We start from the raw sequence: 11,982 nt of genomic DNA, 5'->3' as shown, positions 1-11,982 counted from the left end.
TAAGAAGAATATTTATTATGATTCTAGACTTGCTATTACGGATCTTAAACATCTGTTTTCAATAATTAACAACTATTGATGAAAGCAATGATAGAATTGATGTTGCAAAATAATTCATCCAGAATTGCCTTTAGAGATCAGTCTATAAGAAGTGCATCTGCCATGGATCAGTCAAAATTAAAAGACCCATTGATTAGCATAAAAACTCAAACTATGAAATCAATTATTATAAAGCACTATACAATTAACTAGTCTGAACTAAAATATATATAATTAAAACAGTAATAATTTATAATTTTTACAGGTTCAAAAGCCCCTTGGTATCACCACCAAGGAAGCTGCATCAAATTCCCAGGGACTAAGTTCAATTTGAAGAAACTTTATCTTCATGTTCTGCTTACAAAACTGACTTACTTCACCAGAGTTCAGTTTAATTCCCCAAACAATGGTTTCAAAAGTGTTCTTACCCATCAATTTTCTGAATGAGAAATAGCAAGTAAAAAAATCAATCCCTTTTGATTTCTTTATTGCATGTAATGGAGTATGCCTAAGCCCCAGGAATGCCTGGCCCTTGATTTTTCATAGCTTATTGATTTTTTTAATATAGACTTTTGTTGACAGCCATCTCACATCTAAATAGAAATACATTTCTATAAAGAAAAAGAAACTATATGTATCTAACATTAAGCATGATTATCTACTTCTAAGCAAGCTCATGTAGGATATTCTGTTCATATTAACTGGGTGACAGAAATAATAGGAGATATTTTGCTCCTGGACTAAAAATCAGGATGATTATTCTGTGTATAGAAATCTGGAATTGGATCATGGCTTAAAGCAATTTGCTACTGCAATGTAGTAATTTGAGAATGTGCTAGTGCTGGCCAATCATCAAAAGTGCCAAGCGCTCTTTACATGTCAAGGGGATGTGCATGCTCTGTTGGTCATTAGATGTTTTCCTCCTTGTCCACATCAGCAATGTCCACATCAATGTCCACTCTCCTTGTCCACATCAGCAGTGATAGATCAGCAGCAAAGGGTTTTGCATCAATAAGAGAGAATGCAGGAAAACTGCCTACAGAGATATCACCACATTCTACGAGGAGAATTTCCCCATCATTATGTGTACTGCCAACCACTGCAACATTGATGACAAACACCTGTGCAGAGGACCAAAGCAAAGATGGCAGGATATAAATTAACACAGATATAAAAATCATCTGGTGGTTTGATCATCTGAAATGGCATTTGTTGATCTGAAAAGTGTAACCATGTACCTGTGGGGAAATGCTAAAAATAATAATAAAATATTAATTTGAGGTAATATTATCTTAGGGTTCTGGGGTATCTGGGGTTCTGTAACTCTGAGAATCTGCTGCCTCAGGCAACCAAAGGATGCCTTATGGTTGCATCAATCCTAAACTACATTTGTTTTTTGGTATACTGATTACTATTACATGTTTTTTGAAATATAAACTTTCCTTAGAAATCTGCCAGCTATTTTAAACTCCATTTGCAAATCCCCTATTATGCAGAGCATTGAAAAATGAAGTTCTTTATGAAGAAAAAGAGCAAAGATTAGGAAAGTAATATACTTGCTAGAGAGGAAGTTGCATCAGATGTGCCGGTGTGTTCATCACCACTGTGATAATCTAAGTATATTTATTAATAGCTCTGGATTCCTATAAAAGTATAGAAAAGAGGCGTGTGGTAGATTCAGTAGTATAAATAAAATATAGTTTGAATAATATAAAAGTAGCAACAATAAATACATCTGACTTGAAACAACGATTCAGGTATGGAACCATGTTCCTTGCAAAATCTCAACAACTCTGCACTTTATCCAGTAAGGATATAGATAACTTGAGCACAAAGTACAATTCTTTTTTGTCAATTATAACCAGCTAAAACATATCACAGTGGGAAACATGTACAAGTATGCATCATCCCCTAAACATATAGTGTACTACCCAGCTGCCATTTTCCTTGTTTCACAAAGCTATTAGAACTCAATATGGATGTGTCCCAAAGTATGTCTGATGCAGTACTAAGAAATTTCATTCAAAACAAATATTCTGAGGTAATTTTATTGTTATTGTTTTAGATAAAAATATTACAATATTCAAGATAAAATTATTAAAGGTAAAAATACATTGTTTGATTTCCCTTCTAAACAATTATACATACAGCACACTTTTTTTAATTTTTCATTTTTTTAAACAAATAGAACTATTAATCTATTAGGCTATCTGTGTTCTCATCTGGCACTTAAAAACAGGTCATGGGTCACCTTCTGATTCTGCTGATTATTAAATATTATTAATAACTGATATATAATGCTGCTGTATAGGTGCATCTTGTAAACAAACAGTACAGCTTTGTGGTATCACAACAGCAGGATGTGCTTTGACCCACTAAAACCATATTTCTGCCAATTAAATAAATGCTTTTGTCTTTTCAGTTCAATAACATGGTTTGATCCATCTGGAAGTGAGCAGTGTGAAGGTGCCATACAACTGAGGTCTGTAAACACTTAAGTCAGGACAACAGCAACAAAAAAACCTTAGATGTGGACAAATTGTAATTGTTACAGAATTTCACATTTTGCTGGGATGTCCTAAACAGTTCAAGATTATAATTGTTCCTGATTCACAATTCTTGGATCAGCATGAGTTGATTCTATGGCTTTCTATCTGATAGTGACAATTCAGACTTAAATTGCCTTTTTTTTGTAAATCATAAGTTTCCAGTTACTTATTCCATATTGTTGAGTCAACCCAGACAGGTTCCACTTGAAATAGATCCCACAGACTTTACTATCGCTTATCCTAATATCAGTGTTACTTACAGTCATAGCCATTTTTCCTTTGATTGATGGAGTATTTTAAAACCATACTTGACACTTACATCTTCTTGGATGAAGCACACAATTTCTTCTGACCGTGATTAAAAGTTATATTAATGTGATAGATAAAATGAATTTCAGAAATCTTCCTATGAAAATGGAAGAGAATTCTTGAAAGCTAGTCTTGTTTTCTGAAAATATTATTTCAAAATGATTCATACTGCAACTATTGAGAGAAAACTTCCATAGCTGTTAACAGAACAATCCAGTTGTTCTCACAGAATTCCTACATATATCAATTAGTCCAACACAATAACTGTATGCCCAAGATTACCAATCCATGTAGTGGGGTACATCATCGGAAAGGGCTCTGAACATTTACATTTGATGTACATTGGAGTCAGGTAACTTCCAGTTTCATGGTGACTATTAACCGCATGACAAGGTAGCTTACGCTAAAGATACTGCAGAATGCTTCAAATGAGTCCTTGTATTGCTAGCCATTCTCCTTAAGCCAATCAAGCAGCTATACCTTGATTATCAAGTTTGCATCTGACCCAGGCCCAAGCTGATTTTTTTAAAAAAACCTCTATCTAAACAGGGTGACTTAACCCATTCATTCATTCATTCATTTATATTTTGTATTTCTAGACAGTTCATCTCCCTCAAATTAGCACTAAATACTTGCCGTTACTGCTAGAAAAATAAATTCTGTGCATGAAACAGTGCCTTTTTAATTTTTTTAAATGATGGGAAACTTGTTTTTCAAAAGGCATTTCTAACTACTGTAGAGTGAAATTACTATACTTGGGACTATATAATCATTAGTATTATACTTCCAGATAATGCTATTATATTCTAAAATCTTTAAACAAAATGTAAATTTAATATTATTTTAAAGCAGAAGAGTAATAATTGGGAAATGTAAAAAGCCACAACATTGAAAGCACCCAGTGTTATGGGACAATAATGCTTAACCTATTTTTTTCCCTCATCTGAAAATTCAGTTTCATGCAGCTTTATTCTCATAGACTCAAATTTAATTTGAACTTGCTTTAGACATTTTAAATTAAATCTCACTAACCAGAGAGAATAAGTGATCCAAAATCGAAGCACCAACTAATCTTTCCAGTCCATAATCATTTAATCTGAAGTAACAGGATGCTAAGAGTAGACATTTGCCAGGACAAAATATAATTGAAATGAGGACCTTCCTTCTCACTTTGCAATATCAGTAGTTTGTGCATGTAAACAGAATAAAGAAATTGCATGGTTTGAATTAAAGCTTGTGAAACATGTTTCTGCATATCTTTTCTTTTTCTCTTTACAATCTCAATTCTTTTTCATAAGTCTTATGCTTCTGATCCTCCATAACTATATACTATAGCATTGCTGGTTCAGTATTATCTCCAGTTTTCAAAAGTTGTTTTGAGCATAAGAATGGCCAAGTTAAAAAAACCTTGATTTTAATATGAAAATGTACCTTACTTTTACATCATAAAGGAATTATGTACCTTACCTTTACATCATAAAGGAATTAGTTGATCATTGGCTTCACTCAATATACCAAATTAATGCACAGTCCCCATGAAGGAATTGCTAATTAGCAAAATACAGCTTTCAATGATACTCCTTTCTGAACAATTTTTTCTCTTAAAGAATGCTGGTTAAAAGAATAACATATTTTTCTTCTTCTTTGTCCATTCTCAAATGTCCTTATTTAAATTCTTTCCAAACTTATCACTTAGTTGCTGAATTAATCTTCCCAATTCTCCTGATGCTTGGGATTTCTCTTCAAGAAGCTCATAGCGGAGACTTGAAATGTCTTGCTTAATCTCCTTAAGTTCTCCTATTGGGGAAAATAAAATAAAATAAAATGAGATTTAATTACCTTGAATGTAAATCAGCGCATTTCAGTTGCTCTTCCTATTTTTATTTCACCTAGCCATGCCTTAACGGCTGCTTCAAAAGGGACAAATGATCACTTGGCTACATTGAACTATTCCCCAGTTCTTTTTAAGCATTTTCTAAAATGTTACTTATTGCAATCTATTGCTCTCTCAATGCTTCTGAACTCTGAAACCTAGAAACACTCCTAAATATTATTGACTGAGCTTCCTTCTAACTTGGAGATTATATGTTGGGTTCAAAAAGCATATCTATTAAATTCCCATATTGTTATTTGCTATCCATTGATGCTGCAGCAAAAAATTGATAATAGAATTTACAACTTCCATTGTAAGTTGTAAGTTCCCTTGGGGGGTGGGTGGGTGGGTGGGTAGGGAGAAAGATGCACTTGAGATATTTATATTTAAGATAATTCAATGATATGCAAATTTTAAACATTAGCATCACTAAACTTTACTGCTCTTGTGAATATGTGGCAGCCCTCCCCCACAAAAACTGCCTCATGCCATATTGACCATTTGATTGACAACCAAGTAGAAAAGATTCATTTAAAAATCCATGACTGTAACAAGATTCATTACAGTGCTGTTAAATTTAAAAGTACTCGCCTTCATTGACTTCATCGTTCTCACGATCTACTTGAGCTTTCAGAACATATCGCTTAATTAGCCTCTTCATTATTTTCTGAAAATGGAATTATAATAGGTTTATTGGTATTATGTTGCCCAAGTACATCTACAGCATACAAGGGTCACATTTCAAGACAATTTCTTTGATGTGTTGTGGGTTTCAACGGTCTTACACAAGTTCGCTTGTACTGAAGAACTGTGGCCCAATGATTCAATTGCATATTTATTTGATAAAATGTGTCTATATTATTTTATGTAAACTATGAAAAGCATTACATGCAAGTCCTCCCACCCTCTGAATAAGTGTTAGTTTCTCCCTAGTTGCTACCATACAATTACTCAAGTAATGCCTGTATTGTTGGTCCATGATAAGGCTAATTCAGTGGTGGAGAAGGTACTTTCTAGGCAAAAATTACCATCTTCACTCCCTAAAATCTCTAGGAGCTGTTGTTTTAGAAACTTTAAAATTCATCCAGGTAATGTAATGTAATGAACAACAACAATAATTTAGCCCTAGAAAAGTCAGCTCTATGAAATCTTGGAGCATTGTCTAACACTCTTACTAATCACGGTACTGAACTTCATGTAAGCTTCTTATTTTACTATATTTAGAAGCTTCTGGCTGTGGACTATTTTAGCATTGCCACCACGTAGTTGCTCTGTCATTAACTATTAACCACAGGGTTAGAAACAATAGGGAATAATTGGGAATTTCTCTACAAATGTCAGAAAATGATGTATTTCCACGTAACTTATATTCAGGACTTTGCTATTATGTACGTTTGCTAAACAAATAAACAAATAACCCCATAGCATAATCACTGCACAGATAATCCTCACAACCACAATTGAGCCCCAAATTTCCATTGCTAAGATGTTGAGTGAGTTTTCCCCCATTTTATGACCTTTCTTGCCATAGCTGTTAATTGAATCACTGCAGTTGCTTAGTTAGTAATGGGGTTGTTAAGTGAATCTGGCTTCCCCATTGACTTTGCTTGTCAGGAGGTCGCCAAAGGGGATCACATGACCCCAGGTCACTGCGACCGTCATAAAGATGAGCCAGTTGCCAGTTTTGATCATGTGACCATGGGGATGCTGCAATGATCATAAGTGTGAAAAACAGTCATAAGTCATTTTATTTCAGTGCCGTTGTAACTTTGAATAGTCACTAAATGAATCATTGTAATTTGAGAACTACATGTAAATCCATCTGGATAACTGATAGAAAATTATCATGATCTAGAAAATCTGTGATGTGTTCTTTATGGCTTATGTTCATGACTTTCAATTTTTTTTTTTGTGCTGAACTGACCTCTCTGATTTGAATAAGACTATGGAGTTTTGGTGTGTTCTTTCACTGAGTGGCCTTGAATATGGATTAAATGATATAAAGGAAAGGGTGAGATCTTGTATTGAAAATCACAGAAAAAGTTTATCTTTGGGCTATAGATTTTCAGTATGAGTTTATCAAAGGAGGAAGAATGAGAATGTTGGTTTCTTCCAAATGATGACATCCTCTTGAACAATTTAATTAGTCTGACTTTTTAGATTACTAAAGTATGAAAAACTGTAAAGGGAAAAAGTAGGAAACAATTAAGAGAAAAGCCACACATGGATAAAAATGACTTTGGAAACAAAGAGCAGAGATCTATTCATTTAATCTTTATGTTGTTCCGTACGTCAGTTTATTTATTTAAAGAATAAAAGCTCTGTCCTCTACTTTTGGATATACTGACCCTCTTCATAAATGCTAATCTCTAAAAGGCCAAAGAAAAGGCAATTTGGCACTAGACTCCTGCCTGCTTATGATACATTTAACATTATAAAGAGTGACAAAATTAATAAGATATACAATTCTAAAAACTGAATGCATGATTTAAGAATCTCATAGACTAAAGCTACCACACAATGTGAGGAGAAGAAAAGGCCTATTTTTTGCAGAAAGGAGGAATCTCCAGCCTAAAGGATACAGTTGATTCCCCAACTTGTTTCATCCTAACCTGGAGAATCTTGAGTAAGAACCCAAACATTCAAAAATTTCAAACAATTGCCATTAGATAGAAATAAATGCTATATTATAGGGAAGCAGGTGAAAGTATCAGATTGTCCTTCCTCCCTCAAGACAGCCATTTACCAAAAGTGGCCTTGTTGCAGAAAAGTTTAGGGCAAGGAAAGAGGTAGGATTGTTGCTGCTTCCTCCAAAACTCCAAATTCTAGCACTCTACTCAGTGCTTCAAAGGAAACAAAAGAGTCATGACAATGGAGTTCAGACACCTGTACTCCAGACAAGCTCTGTTTCCCTATGAGAACCTAACATTACTGAGTGGCCCAAACAGTTTCAGGCTTATTTCCTTTCTAACTAATTATTATCAAAGCCTGCTCTTGCATTTCAAGATTCTGAAGATAGGATTTTTCTGTATTCTTTTTCATCAATGAAGGGGCATCCATGAAAAAATAGTTAGTGAATTCAATTTGGCATAGCTTTTTCCTCTCACCCTCCCTTTCTCTCTCTCCCCCCCCCAAAAGATCAGTGGGATAAATTAAGCAAGTTCTTTTCCATTCTTGCTCATGGACCTTTTCTGCAACATTGAATTTGCATTATAATGTATTAGTTTTAATCAGTGTTTCCCCTCAGAGTAAATGAGAATAACAAGGGACTCCTTTCTAAGAAGAAAACAATCTTAATTTAGGCAAAAGTACATAGATATAAGTAATAACTATGATATTGACTAGGAAAAAGACAAGCAAAACTTGGATATATAATGCAATGTACACATTAGTAATTTTACTATGAGTGTGCCTGGGTGTCTGTGTCTGGGTGTGTATGTATGTATGTATGTGAAATATATATGCAACAAGGCATATTTGCATTTACAAGACATATTTGCATTTACTTCCAGAAGCATTCATTAGGTATAGTGCACATACTATATGCTGAAGATGGCTATGGTGGTGGAATAATCCATTGGGAAGTAGTGTTGCCACCTGAGAAAACATAAATGGAGGAACATATTTTAGGAAAGCAGGGAAATAGTTGTGTCCCAAAAGAAGATACTAATTATGAAGTGGAAGAAAAAGAAAAGCAAGGAATGACCATGCCAAAAAATCAAAATGCCACTACCTCATGTGCCACGTCTGTCTGTCTGTCTGTCTGTCTGTATTTGTGCACCATCCAACTCCCAAAAGTCTCTGGGTGGTTTTATTAATGTGTGTGTGTGTGTGTGTGTGTGTGTGTGTGTGTGTGTGTGATAACTAACCCTGACATACACCAATATTCTTTACTATTTACCTCTTCAGCTACTTCTACTCTTACAAGATAACCTTACATCTACCATATCCCCAATCCACATTATACACTGCTTTTTGTAATTTAGGCTTTCATTTCTCTAAGGATCTCATCAATACCCTCCATACACAATTATCTGGATCTCCCCCTTCTGCTCCACACACTTGCATAGTTTTGTTCACATGTTTTGTGATGTGATCTTCACTGATTCTTTCTATATGACTGAATAATTTCAATGTACTTCTTTCAAGGTGGTAATTCTTGTTTATATGCAAACCACATTCATTCAATGTCTGTATCCTGTCCTGTCTTGTTTAATCTCACATGCTTCTTGAAAACCCCATTCCAACTGCTTTAGGATAAAAGAAAAATAATGTATATGTAGAGAAAAATATGGTTTGACAGAATGTAGCCAAAGAGAACAAGGAACAGTTAAGCTTATAAGAGGCAGAGAAATGCAGATTAATTTTCATAGGAACTAAATTTTGGAAATGAATGAAGAGAGCAGAACAAGAAGCTTCCAACAGAGTTAATGGGATGAAAAATAAATGTGATGAGATAAATCTGAAATGGAATGGATGGAATACTGAAAGGAATTTTCTTAGGGATCCATATGGGATTTGTGGTTTGATATAATCCCTGGTTATATCAAAGAGTAGAACTGAACCGAACAGTAGAATTGAAAAGAATGCAATAAATGTTTCTGTCCAAGAAAAAAATGATAAAAAGAAGTCTGAGAATTTTGGAAAATAGTAAGTCTCACATTATAGCTGACACAACTGGAGAAAGGTTAAACATATAATAGATGTTTGTTTATAGAATGGTTGTGACTTGTTTAATGTTTGTGTAAAGACTACATCCAAAGCTTATGATTGTTAGAATGCTTATATTATCCCTCTTATCAAAAGTGAGGTACCAAGAGGGAAGGTGAATACTACAAGGAGAAAAAATATTTGGCAGAATTATGATAAAAAAAGGTGTAAGGGATGACTATGAACAAAATTAGGTAATTGCAGTTTTGTCTGGGGGCAGTGGATGAGAATGCCAGATTTTTTGTTCTTCCGGGAAGGTTATTGAGAAATATATAATAAGAAATTATTATTGTATGCTTGTTTATTTAAAGAAAAACTTGAATTATGAACATTTTGTGAGAATCCAGAGTTGAAGATTAGTTGGAAGTAAATGGAAGCTGATTGGTTCTACAGTTAGCAAGGAGTAAGACAAATACATGTGACATTCCTTCTTGGCTTACTAATGTATGAAAAGTCAAGGTTAGCTGCATTTTACAGGGATGAATGATTGCAGGTTAAGTACAGTTACAATGGAGTACTTAAGTGAATGAATTAGGAAGAAGGGAAGATTGAGAGAATTATGGTTCTTGGAGAGGAGATGCTGAAAAAAGAGCTTAGAAATTGACAAAGGCAACGTGTGAAATAGTACATGGAGAAAGTGGGTGTTAGGGTGGCTTATAAGGATAGAAGGATATAGAGAGTTATAACTAATGCTGTTGGTATAAACTAAATATTTTCCTCCCCTTATCTTATGTATTTAATTCTTTTTTTCTTACTATGTATTATTCCTTTCTGAATTTTGTAAAATGTTGCCTAATTGAAAGGGAATAGTAAGTTAATAAGTATCAGTGTGAAAGGAATGATTCAATTATCCATTTGTGGGTATCGTATATGGGCTGAAAAAAAAATCCTATGGCCCTTAATTGGGGGGGGGGGAAAGGCAGAAAACTCTCTGCAGTTAATTATTGATTCTGTGGACTCTTGAACACAAGTATGGTACCCCTCACTTATTTTTTTTTTTTTGGGTTGTTGAGCCAGGATGCTGCCCATAAATAATAAGTAATATTGATCCTTTGATGTGTCTCCCACTGTTTTCTGTCAGTGCCTGGTGGATCAGTGCTTCTGTTATTAACCCTAATTATCCAGAACATGGCACAGTTTATAATTTATCCCTGGGTATAATGAAGTTCACACTATTCTTTGATAGGCTGATGATTCCTGGCAAAAATATTCAATATCCCTTGTGCTAAACAGGAGACACTTACTGGCAAATCTGGGCAAGAAAAATAGAGAACTTAATATGTGGAGAAAAAAGATGCACTGTAAGCACTTATGCCTCAAGTCTGGTTATGTTTTTCATATTTCAACTAAAACCCACTATACATTCATGGGAAAAAGGAAAGTTACTTTAATATTCACATGAAGCTGCTTGAAATGTTAAAATAAGAACTACTGAAGTCCTTTTTTGTTTTTTTATGGCCATATATGATCCCTTGTGGATTGTTATTACCTGGAGGTAATTATAGTACAGCAAGATTGTGCTATCTTCTTTTTATTGTTCTCACCTGGATTTCAGAGTGCTTTATTTTTTCAGAATTTTCATTTTCATTAACCCTCACATGGCAGAGATGCATCTCTTTGAAATGCTAACTAGATACAGACCTGAACAAAGTCCTATTAATAATTGATTTATGCTTTCTCTTTCTGGCTGAAAATAATTATTGGGCCATTGACCAAAATGACTGTTTTATGCTGCTTGCTCTCTCTTTTGTCTAATTATGCCTTTTGTTATTACCACTTTATTATTATTTTTTTCCCGATGGGAAAAATTTAACATTTTTAATAATGTACAGTTTTAGAACAGAGCTTGGTAAGAACAATAAGAAACAGAGAAAAAGGTCTACTTCAAATTTATTTATTTATTTATTTATTTATGAGACTTATATACTGCTTTTAAGTGCAAGCACTCTCTAAGCGGTATACACTAGTAAGCAATATATATATATATATATTTACATTGCCCCCAACAATCTGGGTCCTCATTTTACCTACCTCGTAAGGATGGAAGGCTGAGTCAACCTTGAGCCGGTGAGATTTGAACCGCTGACCTGCTGAACACAGTCAGCTAAAGTGGCCTGCAGTACTGTACTCTAACTGCTGCGCCACTTTATGATTCTTTGCAAAGTTATTGATTTTTTTATTGCAGTTTCTAGCTCTACCATTGCTTAGGTGGTTCTAATATATTAAGTACTATATTCTTATTCTTATTCATAAAGATTAACTTCTGCGTTTTCATGCAGTTTAATATGAATTTATACTTAGGGTAATATGGCCATTGGTAGTGGTGGGTTTCAGATAGATGTTATTTTAAACTTGGGGGAGTATTTGAAATCCCTCTATGATGGCATTAATATAAGTATATTTTCAAAATAAGCCATTGAATTCCATGCATGTTTACACACAGTGTAAAGTGTTCACAATATATAATGGTTCACATATAGGCTTGCCAAACTGATAGTAGAT

General features: G+C 34.2%; 1 protein-coding gene across 2 annotated transcripts in view; it reads right to left on the bottom strand.

Moving 5' to 3' along the window:
• Positions 1–2,308: 2,308 nt before the first annotated feature.
• Positions 2,309–11,982, bottom strand: part of TRPC7 (transient receptor potential cation channel subfamily C member 7) — a 148,660-nt gene continuing 138,986 nt past the window's right edge. The window contains exons 10-12 of one of the 2 annotated variants that reach the window (XM_039334849.1): positions 8,311–8,367; positions 5,362–5,437; positions 2,309–4,694 (exon numbers count right to left, since the gene is read on the bottom strand). In XM_039334849.1, the coding sequence (XP_039190783.1) occupies positions 4,552–4,694; positions 5,362–5,437; positions 8,311–8,367 (276 nt within the window). In that variant the 3' untranslated portion in view covers positions 2,309–4,551. The remainder of the gene's footprint in view (positions 4,695–5,361; positions 5,438–8,310; positions 8,368–11,982) is intronic. The other variant, XM_039334850.1, reaches the window with a different exon arrangement.

Source organism: Crotalus tigris, unplaced genomic scaffold (genome assembly GCF_016545835.1).
Source record: "Crotalus tigris isolate CLP2741 ecotype Arizona unplaced genomic scaffold, ASM1654583v1 scf7180000017638.2057652, whole genome shotgun sequence".
NCBI lineage: Eukaryota > Metazoa > Chordata > Lepidosauria > Squamata > Viperidae > Crotalus > Crotalus tigris.
Note: the sequence above shows the minus strand (reverse complement) of the source record. Positions and strands in the feature narration are given on the sequence as shown.